Consider the following 24,166-nt stretch of genomic DNA (forward strand, 5'->3'; position numbering starts at 1 on the left):
CCTATTCTCAATTTGAACAATTATATTTTCATACACTATATTGTTTTCTTACATGTTTTTTTTCTTTCAATTTAGGGAAAGTCATTTGTGAGGAAGCCAACAGCAACATGCATTCATTCATAGGAACACTGGAATGGAAGGGAGAGAAACACTCTTTGGATAATGATTGTATCCTCCTAAGGGGATGTAAGATCCGGAACACTAAATACTGCTATGGACTGGTCATTTATGCTGGTATGTATGTGATCAAACACAATATATAACACATTATTACTGTCATGGAGAAAAGCAAAATGCTTACAGGGATGAGAGAGAAGAGCTTGCACTCTCCTCTGTGCAACTGACCCCCTTCTTTGGAATTAGGTAACCATAGATACTCCAATAGCTAAAAAGATGTGAGGCCCTGCTCCAGGAATGTGGATTAGATTTACAATCAAGGTAAGCGTTTTAGAAGTGTAAAGATCTCAGATGTCTTTGTCAGCTTACCAGAAAAGTAAGAAGGGAGATTTGCATGAACTGCATTGATCCAATAGTTTGGAAAATCATATTTTCGGAAACGTGATGAAGTGCAAAGCATAGTTTCAAGTCTCTGAACTAAGACTAGAATACTGTCAATTGAATACGGACCCGATAGACGAGGCTACACCTGGCATATTTGGTCTCTATGTAAAGATAAAATCATGATCCAAAATATGACTTCGTTATCGACCACATGCAACTCTGTAGCAAAGATATAGTCCATTTAGGGAATATCATAATTTTCTGAAACTGAAAAGTACAACCCTGTAGGAGTCATGAAGGGGCGATTTGTGGAGTTAATAAAAGGCAAATGCCATCTTTTGGGCATCGTCAGTACGTGGAGGCACAGTTCACCATTTCACTGTAGGTACTGTCTTTTTTTCTGGAGAGCCTCCCTCCATAAACCTGAAGCCATTGCTATGACGACAGGTCTAGTAAGTTTTCTTGTTTTTTTTTTTGGTCCTTTTATTTTATGTAACTGTATATTATGTATTGTTTTGTCCCCTTTGTAAAATCTTTTGTATATTTTTATAAACACTGCCTATCATTCTGAATGAAATATAAAATGTAAAAGTTCTGTTCCTTTTATTCTGTAAACTGCTCCCCGGAGCCATACGCTACCAAAAGCAGAGCCAGGCGTCAGGGGCGTACATAGGAATCATGGGGCCCCATAGCAGAAGTTCTAATTGGGCCCCTCCCCCCCAAAAAAAATGTAAATAATTGTTGGGGGCACAGAAGAGCAGATCTAACAACTTTCCAGCCTTTACATAGCAATTTTCTTCCCTGCTGAAGTCCTAGATTCCTCTTTCATTGCCCCATAAAATGTGATGCCAACAAAAGTGTCCCCCCCTTAACACAGTATGATACTCCCATGGTGCATTCCTCCGCATTAGCCTCTACATGCACAGTGAAATGACCCTACTGTCAGGGCTGTGGAGTGGGAGTCGGTATAAAATGGACAGACTCCTAAAATATGTAATAAATTGGGTACAGTAGTTCAATGCAGTTTGTGGGGAATATTTTTTTCATAAGAATTTGGGAAAGTTATGAAATGTCCTATAAATGTCTGTCCTATTCCTGATCTAAGGGGCTAGACTTGTAGCTGAGATGAATCTGTGCTACAGTAAATTTATCACTTAAACATGAGCCAAGAATGAGGGAGTCGCAGTTGGAGTCGGTGTCATGGAAATTGAGGAGTCGGAGGTTTGGCTTACTGACTCCACAGCCCTGCCTACTGTACCCCACCTCAACTCCCAGGGCAAAGTATGGTGACCCCAACACAGTATAATCCCCCAACTGTGACCCCCCACACAGCCTTCCATGCATTATAGTGGGCCTACATACAGTATAATGGCCCCCACACCTCTCCACACTCCACTGAGTATAATGCACTCCCCATGGTCCTCCACACAGTATAATGCACTCCCTATGGTCCTCCACACAGTATAATGCACTCGAAATGGTCCTCCACACAGTATAATGCACTCGACATGGTCCTCCACACAGTATAATGCACTCGACATGGTCCTCCACACAGTATAATGCACTCGCCATGGTCCTCCACACAGTATAATGCACTCGCCATGGTCCTCCACACAGTATAATGCACTCGCCATGGTCCTCCACACAGTATAACGCACTCCCCATGGTCCTGCACACAGTATAATGCACTCACCATGGTCCTCCACACAGTATAATGAACTCCCCATGGTCCTCCACACAGTATAATGCGCTCCCCATGGTCCTGTACACAGTATAATGAACTCCCCATGGTCCTCCACACAGTATAATGAACTCCCCATGGTTCTGTATGCAGTATAATGCAGCCCCCCATAGGGTAAAAGGCAGCCCCCACCATAGGGTAAAATGAAGCCCCAGTCCTCCAGTCCTATCAGTACTCACTGATTTACAAAAATAAATAAATACATACTCACCGCTCCTCGTTCCCCGCTGCTTCAGTCTCTGTCATCACATCAGCAGCTGCCAGCTCCACTGTCTAACAGAGCGTGGAGCGTCATCACCCCACTACGTCAGAAGCGGAGGAGTAATGAGGGAGATGGAGTGTCATATGACTATCCCTCCTCCATTGCTTTCAACCAGGGCCGGCTCCAGGTTTTCGTGGGCCCAGGGTGAAAGAGTCTCAGTGGCCCCTTTAATACATACCAACATTCATGATGCACAGATACGGCGGAGAAATGTAGGTATACAACACAGGGCAAAGGCTGCCCCCTCACCCTTCACATATGCAAACATGCACCCACACAGCACGCAGACATGCACACACACAGTACACAGACATGCTTGCACACACACAGTACGCACACATGCACGCATGCACACAGTACGCAGACATGCTCGTACACGGTACGCAGACATGCAGATGGTACACAGATATGCACACATACATATGCAGACAAGCACATACACAGATACATACATATTTGAACACATTCTTAAAAACACATAAAACAGACATAAATATCTATATACACAGGCATACACACTGACATACACACAATACACATTAGAAATATATTTAATATGGGGATTGGGGAATCTGGTGGCAAGCCTCACTTACCTGCCCCTTGTCCTGTGTCCGGTCCAGCTGTGCAGGGCCACCGGCATGTCTGATGGCCATCACAGGCTCTGGACCATCAGAGGGGCCCACTCGCCATCGGGGCCCAGACCGCTCCCCCAGCATGTCCACAGAGATGACCTCCGGCAGTGTTTGATTGTGTTCGGGGCCCCCCTCCTGCACCCTCTGCTCCGCCGGCACTGCTTAATTGCCGCCACTTCATCAGGGCCCCCCTCCATCTGGACCTCTCTTAAACAGGGCCCCCCCTCCATCGCAGCCTCCCTTCCATCGGGGCCTCCCTTAAACAGGGCCCCCCCTCCATCGGGGCCTCCCTTAAACAGGGCCCCCCCCTCCATCAGGGCCTCCCTTAAACAGGGCCCACCCGCCATTGGGGCCCCCCTCCTGCACCCCCCGATCTGCTGTTTGATTGCCGCCGCCCGCTGACACTGATTTCAGACATGGCCGCGCGCAGTGCACTGTGCGGCTGTGTCTGCTAGTAATGACGCGGCAGGGGTGACACAAGCACAATTAAAGGCACAGTGTCGCCCCTGCCGTCATTACTACAAGACACAGCTGCACAGCGCATGGCAATGTCTGAACACAGTGGCGGTGGGCGGCGGTGGCAATCAAACAGCGGAGCGGGGGTTACAGAAGGGGGGCGACTGCTATCGGGCCCCCGCGGCTCACGGGCCCCATAGCAGTCGCGTGGCCTGCCGCCATTGGCGGTACGCCACTGCTTTGTGCAACGCAGAAAAGGAGAACGGATAGACTCTACATGCCTGGTTCCCACCGTGAAGCATGGAGGAGGTGTGATAGTGTGGGGGTGCTTTGCTGGTGACACTGTTAGGGATTTATTCAAAATTGAAAGCATACTGAACCAGCATGGCTACCACAGCATCTTGCAGCGGCATGCTATTCCATCCGATTTGCATTTAGTTGGACCATCATTTATTTTTCAACAGGACAATGACCCCAAACACACCTCCAGGCTGTGTAAGGGCTATTTGACCAAGAACGAGAGTGATGGGGTGCTACACAAGATGACCTGGCCTCCACAGTCACCAGACCTGAACCCAATCACGATGGTTTGGGGTGAGCTGCACCACAGAGTGAAGGCAAAAGGGCCAACAAGTGCTAAGCATCTCTGGGAACTCCTTCAAGATTGTTGTAAGACCATTTCCGGTGTCTACCTCTTGAAGCTCATCAAGAGAATGCCAAGAGTGTGCAAGAGTGTGCTCAATATTAAGTCATACAATTAATATAAAAAATAATTATAATTAATATTGAGCAAAATTAATTTCAGACTATTTGTTCAGCCTCCACAACAGTCAGTGTTTCTCATGTGGCCTTTTGGGAAAATTAATCTCCCACCCCTGTTTTATTATGTATAGTGCGGTGTTATGTATAGTGCTGTACATAAGGGAAAAATTTGCGCGGTGCGCTATCTCTGTCATTTTCCATCTACATATGTGCACCAGAGCACCTGTGTGTTACATAACCTATCACATGATCTATCAAACGGATCATGTCACATGTCACGTGACACATCGGATACCTGGGGGGGGAGGCCCACACCTTCTAAACTGCCCGGGGCCCTGGCTACTCTTAATCCACCCCTGCCTGGCGCTAAGAACATAAAAGCTAATGCTTTCTCCTGGAGTTACTGTCCTTCTCAGTCTGAGAACTCTGAACCAGTTTCTATTCTAGCTGAGGGTAGAGTTGTGTTTCGTGTTTGTGTTTAGATCTTGTAGAAAAGATCTGTAGATCCCAAGAGCAAGCCCCTGATACTACTCATACCCAAAAATGATTTGTTCCTTTCCAGTTTCACGTACGTGTTCTTCAGGAGTCTTATGATTCTGTGCGTGCAGGTCACACTGGTATAAACAATACCACCTGACTGGTAACATGGAATTTTTGATGGCCAACCATATTTAAAGACTGTAGGGAATAAGTGCTCACTTGGGAAACTTGCGAAAAGATCAATATTGAATTGTTTTTTACTTCTGCCTACCACCCAGAGACTAATGGTCAAAAAGATTGTACTAATCAAACACTCGAGCAATATCTTCAGTGTTATGTGTCTGATTTTCAGTCTAACTGGCTGGAGCATCTGCCGTTAGCCGAATTTGCTATTAATAATCATTATCAAGAATCCATTAAATCTACTCCATTTTCTTCGATTGCATCCTCGTTTTGGTTCCTTTTCAACCATTGTGATGGATTCTCCATAAGTTTTAAAAATATGTGGATAAATTAAAGGTTAACTGGTCTGAAGTCAGAGAGAACTTTAAGAGGGAACAGGGTAGTGAGACCATAGCTGCTAACCAGAAACGTTCTAGAGGCCAAAGCTTTGGAATTGGGGACAAAGTATGGTTGTCCATGAAAAATATCAAGCTTAAGATTCCTTCTGCCAAGTTGGGTCCCAGATTTATTGGTCCTTATGAGATAATTGAGGTCATTACACTGCAGCTTTCTGCCTGAAATTTCCCCCATCTTTTAAGATACCCAATGTATTTCATAAGTATCTCAAGCTATATTGTTCTATGGTTCACCCACTCAGAAATCATCCTCCTCTTGTTCTAGTTAAAGGAAATTTAGAGTATGAAGTGCAGAGAATCCTGAATTCTCATATGGTAAGAGGGTCTGTATAGTATCTGGTGCATTGGAGGGGTTATGGCCCAGAAGAGAGATCCTGGGTAGGGATGAGTGAACCCGAACAATAAAGTTTGGGGTACGTACAGGACTCCTAGTGTTTGGTACCGAACCCCGAACATAGACCTTTTAATGTACATCCGGTTTCCTGTTCGGGTTTGCCAGTCTAATAAAGCTTGTTGAAAGGCTGCAGAGCAGACGATCAAGAAGTTTTTAGACTGTGGGCACTTCCGGAGCCATCACAGCCATACCAAGTATTGGCATGGCTGTGATTGACCAGCTCAGCATGTGACCTAGCCAGTATAAAGGCCAGATCGCGAGTGCTGACACCATTCTGCTCTCATTAGTATAGAGATGGGATGCATCTGGAGTGAGTAACAGATTCTGACTGAGCACTCTGCAAAAAAAACACTGTGTGTACTCTGCAACCTATATCTGTGGGAGTACTGTGACTTTAAGCTGCTGTGTGTACTCAGCAGCCCATATCTGTGGGAGCACTGTGCCAAAAAGCCACTGTGTGTACTCTGCACTCTCCACCTGTGGGAGTACTGTGCCTGTAAGCCACTGTGTGTACTCTGCACCCATGCCTGTGGGAGTAGTGTGCCTTTAAGCTGCTGTGTGTTCTCAGCAACCCCCCGCATGTGGGAGTACTATGACTTTAAGCCTCTGTGTGTACTCTGCCCCCCCCCCCCCGCCTGTGGGAGTACTGTGCCTTTAAGCTGCTGTGTTGACTCTGTACCCTCCGCCTGTGGAAGTACTCTGCCTTTAGACTGCTGTGTGCTTTCTAGTAGTCTTGGAAATAAATAATTGTCATCAGCCGTCTTGTTGCGATTTCTAAGCCAAAGAGATAATTTTTCTGGACCAGTGTGTGTTTTTTATCAGTCTGGGAAATAAATAATTGGAATCAGACATCTCGTTGGCATTTATAGGCCACAGAAATAATTTTTCTGGACCGCTGTGTGTTTTTTTAGTAGTGTTGCAAATATGGGGTTCATTATACTGTATGGAGCAATATATGGGGCTCATTATACTGCATGGAGCAGTATATGGGGTCCATTATACTTTATGAAGCAATATATGGGTCTCATTATACGTTATGGATGGCTATGTGGTGCCCATAATACTGTATGGAGGACTATGTGGTGCCCATAATACTGTATGGAGTACTATGTAGGTCCCATAATACCATATGGAGGACTATGTGGTGCCCATAATACTGTATGGAGGACTATGTGGTGCCCATAATACTGTATGGAGGACTATGTGGTGCCCATAATACTGTAAGGACTATGTAGTGCCCATAATACTGTATGGAGGACTATACTGTCCTGTCTAAAAATTAAAACTTTTGAATCCCCCAGGGTACACACTGTGCGCTGCGAGGACTCGCCGGTTTCTGAGCTATTGTAGAATTTATAATAGATATCATTCATGTTATGTAAGAAGTAAGTGAAATCTTTTCCATTGTACTATACCTACATTTCTCTGAAGCATCTGTGCATCATGAATCGTGGTATGTGTTAATGGGGCACACTGAGTCTCTTTTACCTGGAAAACCTGGAGCTGGCCCTGGATGCTATACTGATGATTCGTATAGAATTCATTGTTTTTTTTTGTGCACCCATAGACACTAATGAACGAGACTCATTTGAGAAACAAAGCAGACTAGTGCAGGCTCGCTCCAATTTTTTTCACATTGACAATAGGTCCATTGGGAAAAAAAGGTAAACTGAACAGCCGTATTAAATAAAATTGGTCCGAGTGCTGTCCAAGAGAAAAGATGACAGCACTTGGACCAATTTTAATTAAAATAGAAATACACTCATGTGAACTTAGCCTTGGGATGTAAGAAGGGTGAGCTAGATTCTCCTTGTTATATTTCAAAATTATTGGCATGTAAAGTGGAAAATGTTAAATCAAATCATTAAGGGGTTAAGGTTCTCTGGAGAGGTTGTGTTTTAAAACTGATGCCCAAATTATTGCTAAATTTCTTATTTATGGGGACTCCAGAAGCTGTGTTGTTATATTGTATCACAATAACATAAATAATGCAAATGTTTATGCCTTCATTCATTTTGGTCACAGGATTTGACTCCAAAATAATGAAGAATTGTGGAAAATTCAAAGTAAAGAAAACTAAATTGGACCTCATGATGAATTATATAGTTGCCATCGTAAGTATTTCTGTTATAGTGCTACGTTTTTACGGATGTGACATATCAATTATGCAGTATATACATTCCTCAAAATTGAATTTGCATCACTACAGGATGGGTAGAGTGATCTGCAAATGCTGAAAAAATGCAAACAAAATTTTAAATATATCTCGATTTATTCAGCATCGAGTACCAATCACAGAAATCCCTACACTTACACGCCTTGGCTGCTATCAATGAGGTTATAAAGGGTTGTCTGAGGAATGCACTGCCACACTAAATCCATTCCAGCTTCCATAGCAGTCTTGCTCTGCATCAAAATAGCCTTTGATAGCTGTATTTTGGAGTCCCCAGGAGTATAATTTTGCCAGTTCTCCAAGGCGGTTATTAAACTGACTGGCGGTTTGGAGACTGGTTTTATCGCTGGTTCCGTGTTCGCATCTTTCTGCATACAATTGAAAATATGAGTAACGTGATGCAGTCACCTGATCATGCTGCTGACATCATTACTGCACTGCAGTAGCTGCAAAGATGGTGGGAATACAAATGATCCATAGAGCCGATTAAACAAGGAACTTTTATTGGTGGGGATGTTAGCATGAGGGCACAGTATCGGAGGGACAGCGTACAGAGGGAGGAGAATGAGAAGATGGGGCACAGAAAGAATAGAAAGGGGCAGCATGGAGGATGACAGTTTGGAGATTGGGACCGCATGAGGTAGGACTATGGGATCGGACAATGTGAAAAGGAGGCACAGTATGAAGAGTGGGCAATGTGGGTGTTTTTCAACACAACAATACTCAGTCGCATGGTGTTCAGCAGCCTGCAAAATCTTAATTTGCTATCCTAGAAGGTAGTGTTTCCAGACTTGTCTGCCAAAGAGCTCGCTCATCTAGGACGTCATTGGTTGGCAATTGCAAAGGGTGCTGCCAGCAGCATATCTTGATGATTTCAGTGCCCAAGAGCATTCAGTGTGGCAGAACATTCCTCAAACAACCCTCAGTAACCTCATTAATAGCAGACAAGGCATGTACAGGTGTGTACTTCTGTACATGGATACTGAATAAATCAAGATGTTTTGAAAATTTTATTTTAATGATATTTACCTCTAACTAACCAATGTTTATGCACATTCATTAAAAAATTCATTTTTGTCCACAAATTTGATACATTCATTCTGGTCTGTTACAAACATATTTCAGGTCAGGAAATTGTATAATAAATATCGAACACTTTAAATTGATCTAAATGGCTGTGAATTTTTTTTTTGTTTAAGAACAAACTGTCAAAACTGTACCACTCTTGTAGATATTTATTGTTGAGGTACTGTTGTGGAACAGATCTTCAAGCATGTAAGAGGGATATAATGTACAGTGCTGCTCACCGTTATTGGCACCCCTTCATTTTTTTTCATAGACTGTACAATATCTTCAGAAAAAAATGGAAATGTACCAAAGTTATATCCTCAGGATTTTTTAATTAGTGGTCCAAAGTAATACAACAATAAACCATTGTTTTTTCAACTTCCATGTTGCAATTTCAAAGAAGAAACGGAATAAACAGCATGTGCAGCAATAAAGGCACCCCTAATTAATACTTGGTTGCAGACTTTTTGGCATTGCTGACAGCCTCCAAACGTTTCTTGTAGCCACCTATAAGCTTCTTGCACTTCTCAGCTGGAATTTTCTTCCACTCTTCCTTTGTAGTTTGTTCAATCTCTTGAATGTTTGCAGGGTTCTTCTTCCCAATGGCCGATTCCAGCTCACCCCAAAGATTTTCAATGGGATTGAGGTCCGGACTCATTGCTGCCATTTTAAAACAGTCCATTTTTTCTTTTTCATCCATTCCTGTCTACTTTTGGATGTGTGCTTTGGGTCATTGTCTTGCTGGAGGACCCATGATCTTCGACTCAAACCAAGTTTTCTTATATGGGTAGGACATTTTGCTCTAAAATCTCTTGATAATTCTCTGATTTCATGATTCTGTGGTACGGTCAAGGCCTCCAGTACCAGACACAGCAAAGCAATCCCACAGCATTATGGATCCTCCACCATCCTTATCTGTTGGTAAGGTGTTCTTTTCCTTTTAAGCTTCATTTTGCCGTCTGTAAACAAACTGTTGCTTTGAATTGCCATAAAGCTGTATTTTTATTTTAGCAGTCCACAGAACATTTTCCCAGAAGGATTGTGGTTTGTCAAGGTACTCTTTGGCAAAGATCAGTCGTTCCTTTTTATGTCTTTCATTCAGCAATGGTTTCTTCCTTGGCCTTCGCCCATAAAGCTCTGCTTGGTTTAGTGTGCGGCATATGATACTTGTTGAAACCATGACCCCAGACTGTTGCAGGTTGGCGTTCCGGTCTTTGGACGTTTGATGTGTTTTTTTTTCCACCATTCGCACCAACCTTTGAAGACATCTCTTGTCAATTTTCCTCTTTCCCCCACTCCCAGGGAGGTTTTGCTAATAATAGCAGTTCTGATGCCCTCAGACAGCTCCTTTGTCTCTGCCATTGTGACAAAGGAACAGAGCCTACCATGTGGCTTTTTAAAACACTGAAGTCATCATTCATTGGCTAATTTATGTCACATGAGCACCGACAATTAATCACAGGTGAATCTGTTTTGTGATTTCCCACAGGCGAGTCAAAATGTGTTTCCATACTAAATTAATGTAAAGGGTGCTAATACCAGTGACACAACAAGCTTTAGGATTTTGTATTTTTTCCTCCTATTGTTTTGTATATTAAATTATTGTTTATCATTTGCTCTTTTGTACGCTGCTCAAAAAAAATAAAGGGAACACTTAAACAACAGAATATAACTCCAAGTGAATCAAACTTCTGTGAAAGCAAACTGTCCACTTAGGAAGCAACACTGATTGACAATCAATTTCACATGCTGTTGTGCAAATGGAATAGACAATAGATGGAAATTATTGACAATTATCAAGACACCCTCAATAAAGAAGCGGTTCTGCAGGTGGGGACCACAGATCACACCTCAGTACCAATGCTTTCTGGGTGATATTTTGGTCACTTTTGAATATTGGTTGCGCTTTCACACTCGTGGTAGCATGAGACGGACTCTACAACTCACAGAAGTTGCTCAGGTAGTGCAGCTCATCCAGGATGGCACATCAATGCGAGCTGTGGCAAGAAGGTTTGATGTGTCTGTCAGTGTAGTGTCCAGAGGCTGGATGCGCTACCAGGAGACAGGCCGGTACACCAGGAGACGTGGAGGGGGCCGTAGGAGGGCAACAACCCAGCAGCAGGACCGCTACCTCCGCCTTTGTGCAAGGAGGAACAGGAGGAGCACTGCCAGAGCCCTGCAAAATGACCTCCAGCAGGCCACAAATGTGCATGTGTCTGCACAAACGGTTAGAAACCGACTCAATGAGGGTGGTATGAGGGCCCGACGTCCACAGATGGGGGTTGTGCTCACAGCCCAACACCGTGCAGGACGCTTGGCATTTGCCACAGAACACCAGGATTGGCAAAGTCGCCACTGACGCCCTGTGCTCTTCACAGATGAAAGCAGGTTCACACTGAGCACATGTGACAGACGTGACTGAGTCTGGAGATGCTGTGGAGAGCGATCTGCTGCCTGCTGCATCCTTCAGCATGACCGGTTTGGCAGTGGGTCAGTAATGGTGTGGGGCGGCATTTCTTTGGAGGGCTGCACAGCCCTCCATGTGCTCGCCAGAGGTAGCCTGACTGCCATTAGGTACCGAGATGAGATCCTCAGACCCCTTGGGAGACCATATGCTGGTGCGGTTTGCCGTGGGTTCCTCCTAATGCAGGACAATGCCAGACCTCATGTGGCTGGAGTGTGTCAGCAGTTCCTGCAAGATGAAGGCATTGAAGCTATGGACTGGCCCGCGTGTTCCCCAGACCGGAATCCGATTGAGCACATCTGGGACATCATGTCTCGCTCCATCAAACCAATGTCACGTTGCACCACAGACTGTCCAGGAGTTGGCGGATGCTTTAGTCCAGGTCTGGGAGGAGATCCCACAGGAGACCATCCGCAACCTCATCAGGAGCATGCCCAGGCATTGTAGGGAGGTCATACAGGCACGTGGAGGCCACACACAATACAGAACCTCATTTTGACTTGTTTTAAGGACATTACATGAAAGTTGGATCAGCTTGTAGTGTGTTTTTCCACTTTAATTTTGGGGGTGACTCCAAATCCAGGCCTCCATTGGTTAATAAATTTGATTTCCATTGATGATTTTTGTGTGATTTTGTTGTCAGCACATTCAACTTTGTACAGAACAAAGTATTCAATGAGAATATTTCATTCATTCAGATCTACGATGTGTTATTTGAGTGTTCCCTTTATTTTTTTGAGCAGTGTATTTAACACGAGTTCTCTTTACAAAAAAACTGTTTCACTTGATTCATTTTTTTCAGGAGATATTCCACATTATGTACTTAAACTTCATGGGTGCCAATAATGATAAGCAGGACTGTATGTGATTCACACCTTATTTCAGAAAGGCTAACATTATTCTGTAGTGTAAATTATAAGTGCCTAAATCCATCAATCATTGAACTGGGGAGTTTTTCTTTAATTTATTAGGAGCTTTTGTTTTTATTATCTTTTTAATTTATAATGTAATACTTTATATAATTTTATGTTTTACTATATAGTCATGCATTCATTTGTTATAACATGACCCTTGAAATTCTGCAAACATTTCATATCTTTTGATGTTAAAATTGTTTATTTAATTTGTAGGTATTTGTGATTTTGATTACCTTTACTGTGTCGTTGGCCATCGCTTCAGGTTTTTGGACAAAGTGGTTCCAAGGAAAACACAGTTACATACCGAATTTACCTGCAAACACAACTTCTGCTTACAGTGCCTTCCTTGTTTTCTGGGGTTATACAATACTGATGAGCACCATTGTGCCAATGTCAATGTATATCACGTAAGGATATTCAGGAGCATGAGAATTGAACTACTGTACAAATAACACCTAAAATATGTTGGATCTTCCTGTGTTTCCTAAACAAAGTCATGGAATTGTAGTGGAAACTAAAATAATGTTGTCAACAACAGAGAGCATTTGAAGATCATATATTCAGGCATCATTGCCCAAAATTATAGTTTTAGTAATATTTCACCAACGTGCTCATTATTTTATATTATGTCTTTCCTAAAGGGACCTTTCATGTGAAAAAATGCTATTAACCTGCAGTTATGGGGTTAATCTGCAAGTTAATAGTGTTCTTATCCAGTCGGCGCCAGCACTTAGACCCCCTCTGCCGGGTGGAAATGAACTTTATTCCTCCTAGTAGCGTTCAGGTTTCAGTCATGGAGGTTACAGACGCCGCTCTCTACACAGAGTGGTGAGTGAACCTGCGCCGGCGCCGTGTCTGAAAGCCGAACACTACCGGGAGGAATAAAGTTAATTCCTCCGGGGATCTAAGTGTCATTGCAGAGCAGGTTCAGAATGCTATTAACCTGCAGGTTAACCCCAATATCTGCAGGTTAATAGCATTTTTCATGTGACAGGTTCCCTTTAAATATGCTATGCTATGGGAAATTATTAGATTGTAGTACCCTGCAGTTTTTGTCCTTTCTCAAGGATCTAACCACATTGATTAGGAAAACATAAATTGTAGCTGCAGTTCTTAAAGTTCTTCCATAATATCGGAAACAAAATACTATCCAATATAAAATGACTAAATTTAAATTTATTTAGAAAATCTGGCATTGCTTATTGAAAAATGTCAAAGCAGAGCAGCTTCAACATAGCACAATTCCATCAAATAATCACCCATCCCATTGCAATTTCACCAACTTTCAAGAATATGATGTTAATTTGATCAGACATAGATATTAACTTAACTATAAGTTAACATCTGCATACTTTACAAATTATTTACAAACTTCACATATTTCGTGATTATCTAATTTCTTGGTACTATTCATTTAATGTGAATCTTTATCTAATAACTCTCTCCCAGCTTAAAGGGAACCTGTCACTTTGGAAAACACTATTTACTTGCAGATGTGGAGTTATTGAAATTGCGGCTTCCAGGAGACAATTAATTTATTTTGTCCTGAGAGATGACAGCTTTCAGTGCTGTGAGTGGCTACAGTTACTGCTCACAGCCCGCCTTGCTATTCTGTGACTGACAGGTGTAAGCACTCCCCAGAGCTTTGATTGACAGCTTGCTCTGCACAGATGTGCTGCAGAGCTGACTGTCAACAGTAGGGTGAGCAGTGACTGTAGCCACTCCGTGCACGACCCAATGACCAAAAAACAGCAGCTTCTGAGAAGAAATAAGCTCATTTTCTCACAATAACCAAACTTTCAGCAAAGGGTCAGGCAGTATTGTAACACTATTTATCTCCAGATTAACCTTATCTGCAGATAAATAGCATTTTCTGAGGTTACAGGTTCCCTTTAACATATAATTTAGCTTTATTATTAAAGGAACAACTTACCCATACATTATGATTTGCTGCACATTTTTTTAACATTACAACATCAAGAGTCTGCTATCTTAATTTTTTATTCAAGCCACTAATTGAGTCATCCATTAGTTAGTCAGTGGTTAGTTATGTCATAAACGGGTGAAGTTGCAAAGTGCTCTTATTAACAATCCTCTCAGTTCTTAAAAATTTAAATTTATAGTTTACTGCTCATTGTCTAGCTTACTGGCCACCTCTGCTAGTCTATCAATAGTGGCTGGTCTTCTAGGTAAGGAGTGCAGCTCTTGAAAGCTCTTTGCTATAGATCTTATAAGCGTTGCTCTGAAACTAGCTGACCATCTTCAGTATCCTTGCACTCAGCCTTCTGTTGGCAGAACCAGAGTGCAGTTAAGCAAAAAATATATAAAGGTGCCAAATCATAGTAAAGATCCCTCAGGACCTCTTCCAATATCCACACAAATAGTTTTGTCAGAAAATAGCAAAATTGGGGATTTAAAACGTAACTTTTACCGAGTATTTTTCTTAAAAAGAGAGTTTTTTTGATAGACAAACATATTAAAATTGTAAGAGAGAACTGATTGATGACCCTTGTCCCTATAAGAACCCAGAACCAGAGAGTGCACAGTTCAGGCCAACAGCTGGTCTAAACTGTTAATCACCAGGAGCACACTGCAAGAAGCTGGGATACAAGGTAGTAGTGAACTCCTGTAGATAAAAGACAAGTTAACCCCTTTAAAGAGGTATTTTCATCTTAGATATGTAAGTCATATCTGAGGGATAGACACACATCACTCCTCTAAGGTGAGCGGATCAAGCCGCGGAGGATCAAATTTTAGTTAAATTTCCTGAAATCCGCAATTCATGGCTTTCCAATAATGCCCTGAAGCAATTTAATCACATGGTGTAGCACAGCCAATCAGTTGGGCTATCGCAGGCAGTATAAAACATAGATGCCTGCTAAGAAATGCAATTTTATGGCTGTACTGTGTAGGGATAGTAGGTCAGAGCACACAGGTTAGGGTTACATAAAGACCTAATGCAATTTTTGTGTACTATTTCAGTGCTGATGTACCAGATTGAAATGGGAGTGATTGTATCAGTCTGTGAATAGAAATCCAGGATTAAAGTGTATACAATGAACATCATCACCACTCAATGTGACTGTGAATTAATACATCTGTGATATACTGCAGCAACAGCACCTTAATAGCTATCTTTTTTTTTTGTTGTCGTTGTTTTCCCACAGTGCCAGCAAGCACGGGTAGTAGTAACCACTCATTGCAGATTTTACAACTAAATCCAAATTCTGATTTCAAGGCTTGTTTCTATCTGTAAATGAAAGTGTGAACCCTGTGTTTTGAGATGCAACATTTCACTAATCCTGAAACGTTAAATACAAGTGTTTACCTACTGAAGTGTGCACAATGTTTTAAATAATTTGTTGCGCCCACTTCATTGCTCCAATAGCCTAATATTAGATGTTGACACATGCCATCTGAATGCAACAGCCAGTGGGAAGTGATTTTACCTACATTTTCTGCTCCCATCCAATCTTGTTATGGCACATCGCCGTATTTTTCTTTATCTTTATCATAAAAAGATTATTTTTATTTTTGGAATAGTTGTTTTAATTGTCTACGCTAGGTACCATATATTTCAAGACCATACTGCAGTTGTTGCTGTTACCGGTCATGAACTTACCTGTAGCAACTTCACAGCCTATCATTTTAGGTTTCATTAAATTACTTTTCATTTAGGTTAAAAATAATTATTTTAAAAAAAGTAAATAAAAAAAGACAACAATAAAAAGTTAAAGGGGTATTCCCATCTATAAGATCCTATCCCAATATGTAGTAGGTATAATATTAATAATATTATCAAATAACTCCAATTAGACATGTAGTATAGTATTTTTGATTCGCTATGCCACTTACCTCATGTGCAGGCAATACAGTATCCACGGTTACGACCACTAGCAACTAGCTAACTAACTGTCACTTTATCAGTGGACGTAACCATAGATACCTAAGGTCCTGCAGTGCCTGTGTAGCACCCTGAGGATTCGGCTGCTACAGGGGTATTGCACCTCAACCCAGAGGTGTGGTATTCCACTCCCGGGTAAGGATGGAGTGTGGAACTGAGCTCAGTTAGCTGCATGCACTACACACATCCCATTTCCGAGGAACAGACCGACGGTACTCCCACTAGAGAAATGTGCAGGTACGACAGTGTCTGTTCCTGGCTGGAGTGGGAGGGGGGTGGAACATCCCAGTAGTGTAGGGGCAGATAGGGGGAGCAGCCTGGGTAAAGCTAGGAGCTCATTGGGTGCTGGTCACCTGAGCTCACACATAGAGGGAGTATATAAGGTGGGCACCATCTTAGATCAGGGTCAGTCAGTCTTTTGCAGAGTGAGGTCAGTCTGTCAGAGCAGAGGAGAAGAGCAGCTCCAAGGCCAAGAGAGAGAGAGGAGAAAGAAAGACCCAGAGGGGGAGAAAGAAGGAACTCCAAGAGCCCAAATTAGACCAGAGGGTGAAGAGTTGGCAACAGGGTACCGGATCCCAAGCTGGCAGAGGCTACCGCACACCTTAGCCAGGAACCAGAGGTCGTGGGCAGGACCGATCTGCCACGATCACCCACTAAATCCACCCGGAAGGCAGACCAGGAATAGGGTCAGGGAACCCAGAGACAAGGGTTTACCACCAAGAGGCCCGAGGGAGCCGGACATAGGTGGATCCCTGGTGGGGAAGGCCAGAGAAGAGGACAGGACAGAAAGGGAGCTCAGGACCACGCTCCAGAATCACCTGGGGGTTGGCCGAGTCCAGGACCTGGTGGACGCAGCACGGCTCGGGTGGTCACTTAAGGCCGGAGTGACCAGAACAACTGCAGTAAGTAAACAAACCCTGAACTGCACAGCCCGACTCTGAGTCTCATTTCCATCCCCGCTGCACCACCACAACCCCCATCCTCTGCAACTGACCCCCTGAGGCTATACCCCTCCCGTTGGGGGTTATACTACCTAAGCTGCACTCACATCATCAGCCTCAGTGGACCCTGCTGCAGCGGCGGCCTTTTGACCGCAAATCAACGGGTGGCGTAGTCGACACAAAGAACTAGTAACATCATAAGGACTGCCACACACTGAGCTTGACACCCTGGGCACGGACCGGGTCACAGCCACTCGGAGACTACAACCCCCATCTGATCCGGCTCCGGGTATCCCCAACAACACTGGCCCAGGGGGCGCGTCAACTTTGGCGTAGTCGGCAGGATTACGTGCCCGCAACAACCGGGTACTGCGTGCCTGAAGAAAAGTACACCGTTACCTCAAAAAGAAGTCTCCTGCCGGTTCCGGAGGGTCCCCGCCATCGGGCCCCATCACAGATCGTTTCCCGCCGGTTGCCCACCATTTGCAGCCTTTTCCCGCCATTTCCAGAAGATTTCCCGCCTTGGAAGAGAGGACGCCATTATGGGCGTGCCAGAGGGTGGCAAGAGGCCACCTCCCATCGTGGGCCAGGTCGAAGAATGGCGCCAAAAGCGGAAACCGCGCCCACCAACAGAGACTGTGATGCTGGAAGTGTCCATCAGCGTGAGAGAACTGCCCCTGGAACTGAAGTTGCCCCGGGACCACCCTCGATGTGGGCGGAGACAGAACAAGAGAACAAAGATGGGTGTCGCCTGGAGCAGTCTGGAGAGAGCGCACCCGGAGACAAGACGTCTGGAAGAGAGTCCAGAGAGAGCCTACCCGGAGATGGAGGGAGAGCCAGGCAGCACCGACCCAGCGGTCAGGAGCCTGATGCGGGCCGCCACTCCAGGCAGCACCGACCCAGTGGTCAGGAGCCTGTTGCAGGTCGCCACTCCAGAAGGCCTGCTGGAGATCCTAGCACAGCTCCCCCGAGACCGGGAGTGTGCACAGACCGCGCTGGAGGGCCTCGCACAGAGGTTGGCCAGGGTGCAACGAGAGACGTTGGCGGAGTGGAGCCGAGAGATGGCCCAGCGGACCGAGACTCGTCAGCGGAGCACGCCACCCGAGACGAGGAGACAGACCGCCTCTGAGGATGGCGCAGGAGGACTGAAGGCCGGAGACGGCGCCGAGAAGGGAGCCGAACGAATGGAGGCAGGTAAAGGGGACGTCACTACCCCGAGCCGGGAAACCGCGTGCCTGCCCCAGCTCCCCGTCGCAGAGCCCGAAGTACCCCCTGCCGTGCCCGTCGCTGCAACGTCACCGCCGCAGACTAGGCCTCAAACGGAAGCCGCGACCCCTGTGACGTCACACGCCTCGACCCCGAGCGTGGCCGAGCAGGAAGTACCATCGGCCTGGTCGCAAGGCCTAGTACCCCCGGGCGCCGCAATACCAACAGCGCCCCCTACCTCCGCGGAGCCACCGGCCTGGCAGCAGGGCCAAGTAACACAGAGCGCCGCCGTTCTTACGGTGCCCTTTACTTTCAAGGTGCCCCAGGCCTGGTCGCAAGGCCTGGTTAACCCGGGCGCCGCTACCACCACGGCGCCCATAACACCTAAAGTACCGCACCTGGGTGAGGACCTGTTCGCCCAGCATACGTGCCCGGATGGGCAGCCCTTCGTATGGCCCCAGGAATACATCCAGCTGGAGCTGCAAAAAAGCTAGGGCCATGTGCGAACCCCTGATCCCGGCTCCAAAGCCCATGAAGAGGATCTCGCCCCCGCTAGAAGAGACCCAGTTTGAGTGGGATCCCACCGGAGAAGACCTCATGGGGTTCACTCAGGAGACTCGGGCAGCCGCAGCGGAGCGTGCAGAGTGCTGCCGCCAGCAGCTCGAGGTCTTTGAGAGGGAGCGGAGAGAGAGGCGGGTCCGGGAACAACAAGCCCAAATAAGGAGCGCGGAGCAGAAGAGCCGGACCAGGAGAAACCCCCGTGCAGCGCATGGTCCCCGTACCATCGGGACTGTGATAAAGTTCAATCTGCAGCATGGGTGGGGTTTCATCAGGGATCACCGCACCCCAGGCGACGTCTTCGTGACCAGGAGAGACGTTGAGTCCCACCTACCGGAGGGACACAGAGGTCGTGACCTGTATTTAGGGGACGAGGTCACCTTCACCCGGCACAAGTGTGCCAAAGGACCCTACGCCCTCCATGTGCATCGCCTGACGGAGGAGGAGCTGCGGTGTGAGGAGGAGCAAGAGGACCCGGACGGGTCTGAAACTGAAACCAACCACAAAGAAGGAGCAGGAGGACGCCGTCGTTGAAGTACGGTAGAGAGAGACTGTATAAAGTTGCCCGTCGGGGTACCAAGAACTGTTACTTATTTAAAATATGTTCCCCGTTGGGACCAGCCAAGAGTGAACTGTTAATCCCGTGTGTCCCTATTCCCACTGACCGAGGACTGAGAGCGGTCATTCCTTTCCTAATACCTGGCCGAGGACTGAGAGCGGCCATATCCCCTTGTATATAGTTGCGCTTCCTAAAGCGCCCCCTACCGGTTTTATAGGAAACCGTGTTTATTCCAAGAGAGACTGTCGCACTTTACCCGGTCACAAGTTGCACCGTGACCGGAGGAACCAGAAACAAGAATGTTTATATGAAAAGTTTATTGCTGCTGATGATGTTTTATAAGTTTTATATGTTTATGTTTTATGAAAAAAAATGTATGTTTTTGGATGTTTATATCTTACAGCCCGAGGACGTGCTGTGATTTACCAGGGGGGAATGTAGCACCCTGAGGATTCGGCTGCTACAGGGGTATTGCACCTCAACCCAGAGGTGTGGTATTCCACTCCCGGGTAAGGATGGAGTGTGGAACTGAGCTCAGTTAGCTGCATGCACTACACACATCCCATTTCCGAGGAACAGACCGACGGTACTCCCACTAGAGAAATGTGCAGGTACGACAGTGTCTGTTCCTGGCTGGAGTGGGAGGGGGGTGGAACATCCCAGTAGTGTAGGGGCAGATAGGGGGAGCAGCCTGGGTAAAGCTAGGAGCTCATTGGGTGCTGGTCACCTGAGCTCACACATAGAGGGAGTATATAAGGTGGGCACCATCTTAGATCAGGGTCAGTCAGTCTTTTGCAGAGTGAGGTCAGTCTGTCAGAGCAGAGGAGAAGAGCAGCTCCAAGGCCAAGAGAGAGAGAGGAGAAAGAAAGACCCAGAGGGGGAGAAAGAAGGAACTCCAAGAGCCCAAATTAGACCAGAGGGTGAAGAGTTGGCAACAGGGTACCGGATCCCAAGCTGGCAGAGGCTACCGCACACCTTAGCCAGGAACCGGAGGTCGTGGGCAGGACCGATCTGCCACGATCACCCACTAAATCCACCCGGAAGGCAGACCAGGAATAGGGTCAGGGAACCCAGAGACAAGGGTTTACCACCAAGAGGCCCGAGGGAGCCGGACATAGGTGGATCCCTGGTGGGAAGGCCAGAGAAGAGGACAGGACAGAAAGGGAGCTCAGGACCACGCTCCAGAATCACCTGGGGGTTGGCCGAGTCCAGGACCTGGTGGACGCAGCACGGCTCGGGTGGTCACTTAAGGCCGGAGTGACCAGAACAACTGCAGTAAGTAAACAAACCCTGAACTGCACAGCCCGACTCTGAGTCTCATTTCCATCCCCGCTGCACCACCACAACCCCCATCCTCTGCAACTGACCCCCTGAGGCTATACCCCTCCCGTTGGGGGTTATACTACCTAAGCTGCACTCACATCATCAGCCTCAGTGGACCCTGCTGCAGCGGCGGCCTTTTGACCGCAAATCAACGGGTGGCGTAGTCGACACAAAGAACTAGTAACATCATAAGGACTGCCACACACTGAGCTTGACACCCTGGGCACGGACCGGGTCACAGCCACTCGGAGACTACAACCCCCATCTGATCCGGCTCCGGGTATCCCCAACAACACTGGCCCAGGGGGCGCGTCACCTGCACATGAGGAAATAGAGATAGTGAATCAGAAAAAATATACTACATTTCTAATTGGAGGTATTTGCTAATATTACTATTATTACACCTACTACATATTGGGATAGGATCTTGGAGATGGAAATACCCCTTTAAGGTTTTAAAATTGTTTGACTAGTCACATTTAACAATCACAGGCACCACAACAATGCTGCGGATTGTTGCCTCAAATTACTTTCTGTGCATATATTTATGTTGCGACCTCTTTATTTAGGGTTACATTTTTTTTGTCAAGGGTGCGAGAATTTTAAACCAAAAATTGGTTAAGTTTATTAACAAAGTTTATAAACAAATTAAATGTTATACTTTTGTCCAAAATATATTCTAAACCCAAACATGGCATGGCTGACGGAAGTGGCAGAAAGATAGAAAAAAAGCCTAATATCAAGGATAAGTATGTGGTTGCCACTAGCAGTCACTCCAACACCACCGGTATTGCTTGCAGCCACTGTCCTGGCAGTAGTAGTGCCAAAAGCAAATTACATTTGGCCTCCTTTGCAAACTCTGGCAAGTTGATTATTGGGGAGGAAGCAGAGGGCGTGATGGAAAAATGTCCGATCCCTCAGCTCAATCACAGCAGGATGATGTAGTCTGTGACAGAGACACAATCAGCTCGAGTTAGCATTCTGCACAGTCCACCTCCTCCTCCACAGCCATAATAGTTAACATAGTACTAGTGTTGAGCGAGCACTAAAATGCTCGGGTGCTCGAAGCTCGGGCCGAGCTCGCCGTGATACTCGGGTGCTCGACCCGAGCAACGAGCCCAATGTTAGTCTATGGGAGACTCGAGCATTTTTGCGGTGGCACCCCCGGCAGTCTTTTAAAAGCCTAACAAGTGCCCAAAACGATAGTGACAGTGCTCAAATGACATGGGGACAGCATGGGGATCGCCCCAGGAAGCATTTCTGACCCCCAGGTCACTGCTGTCAAAAACGTGGTCAGAGGTATTAAGCCACTTTTACGGGCTCACAATAAAACGTTCAAAAACGAAAGTGAAACTTTTTTCCTGTGAAATATGTTAAGGAACATCCTTTCCAGGGAAAAGACTTGTGTATAAGTTAAAATAAATGACCAAAAACAAAAATACTCCTCCACACCCTCGGCTATGTTCACAAGTAGCATTTTTTATGCGTTTTTGCACTTTTGTATTGCTTTCAACTATGACAAATGCATTCACCGGGAAATGTAATTTTAACATTTTACAACCTTATCTGGCCATGTGCTGTGTGACACATGCATAAAGTGCTGAAAAGACATGGGAACAGCATGGGGAAGACCCCTGGAAGAATCTCTGACTCCCAGATCACTGTCTAAAAGTGTGCCCATCATAAGTGATCCTTGTAGCATCAGAAGATGCAGACTTGCAACTATCCCCATGCAAGTTCTAGTCCCAGGTCAGTGTTCAATTGTACCTCCCCCATTCCTTGCAATACAAGCGCAAGTATGCAGCCTGCCACCCACCCACCCCCAGGCTGCAATACCATACTGCTTGCTTGCTTGAACTTGAAATTGGGCCTTTTATGCATGTGGAAGCGGAATCTGGCCACCACGTCATGGCTGTGTTGATGGCCTGGAATCCATACTCAGTCCCCAGCCGCCCGGCGGCCGGGTGTCCATACTCGGTCCCCAGCCGCCCCGCGGTCGAGTGTCCACACATGGTCCCCAGCCGCCTGGGGGCAGCCGGGTGTCCATAAACGGTCCCCAGCCGCCCCTATTTCTCCTTGGAACATCCCCCCACACACTTTTCTTAGCCCGGCCTGCTTTAGGCAGCATTGGACGAGCCCACCAGAGAACCAGACTCCTCCGGTGGGCCCTGACTTCTCCATCGGTGGAGTTGAGAGTGCCAAGGTGAGGAGCATGATGATGATGACAAAAGTTAGCATCTGCTATGTTTTCTTTTAATGCAAGTGTAAGTGTGCAGCCTGCCACCCACCCACCCCCAGACTGCAATTCCATACTGCTAGCTTGCACTTGAAATGGGGCCTTTTAGTTTGGAGGAGGCCGAAGCTGGCCACTACCTCATGGCTGCTTCGGCAGCGAGGTATCCATACTCAGTCCCCAGCCGCCCCTATTTGTCCTGGTGTGCCTTATACATAAGATTAAGCGCGTATACCAAAACATTAACTGTGCCCTCCCCAGTGCATTTAGTGGGAAGGAGAGCCTATTCCGCTGTAGTGTGTGCATGCCAAACCCCTGTTCATGGTACATGCGAAGATGCCTCCCACCTTGCACCTGTCGTTGCAGACTTGCAACTATCCCCATTCAAGTCCTTGTCCCAGGGCAGTGTTCAATTGTACCTCTCCCATTCCTTGCAATGCAAGCGCAAGTATGCAGCCTGCCACCCACCCACCCTCAGGCTGCAATACCATACTGCTTGCTTGCTTGCACTTTAAATTGGGCCTTTTAGGCATGTGGAGGCGGAATCTGGCCACCACGCCATGGCTGTGTCGGCGGCCTGGTATCCATACTCAGTCCCCAGCCGCCTGGTGGCCGGGTGTCCCCGCTTGCTCCCCAGCCTCCAGGGGGTGGCCGGGTGTCCATACTCGGTCCCCAGCCACCCCTATTTGTCCCGGTAACCTTTCCCACACTTTTCTTAGCCTGGCCTGCTTTAGGGCAGCATTGGCCGAGCCCACCGGACTATCAGACTCCTCCGGTGGGCCCTGGCTTCTCCATCAGGGGAGTTGAGAGTGCCAAGGTGAGGAGCATGATGAGGATGATAGAAGTTAGCATCTGCTTTGTTTTGTTGCAATGAAAGCGCATGTATGTAGTAGCGGCTAGGCCTGAGGTGGTCAACGTTTTGGCACATATCCTACCTCCTCCGAGGATTGCTGGATGTTTTCCTGCTACTATCCAAGTTCTATGACTCCCGTTAAAACAAAGCTTCAGGTGATA

At 46.2% G+C, this 24,166-nt stretch overlaps 1 protein-coding gene across 1 annotated transcript in view; it reads left to right on the forward strand.

Moving 5' to 3' along the window:
- The window catches only part of ATP8B3 (ATPase phospholipid transporting 8B3), a 1,018,530-nt gene that overhangs the window by 447,244 nt on the left and 547,120 nt on the right, over window positions 1-24,166 (forward strand). The window contains exons 10-12 of the mRNA XM_073686335.1: window positions 76-234; window positions 7,832-7,920; window positions 12,642-12,835. Coding sequence (XP_073542436.1) covers window positions 76-234; window positions 7,832-7,920; window positions 12,642-12,835 — 442 coding nt within the window. The remainder of the gene's footprint in view (window positions 1-75; window positions 235-7,831; window positions 7,921-12,641; window positions 12,836-24,166) is intronic.

Source organism: Phyllobates terribilis, unplaced genomic scaffold (assembly GCF_046119375.1).
Source record: "Phyllobates terribilis strain yellow unplaced genomic scaffold, ASM4611937v1 Scaffold_1__5_contigs__length_1240528914, whole genome shotgun sequence".
Taxonomy (NCBI): Eukaryota; Metazoa; Chordata; class Amphibia; order Anura; family Dendrobatidae; genus Phyllobates; species Phyllobates terribilis.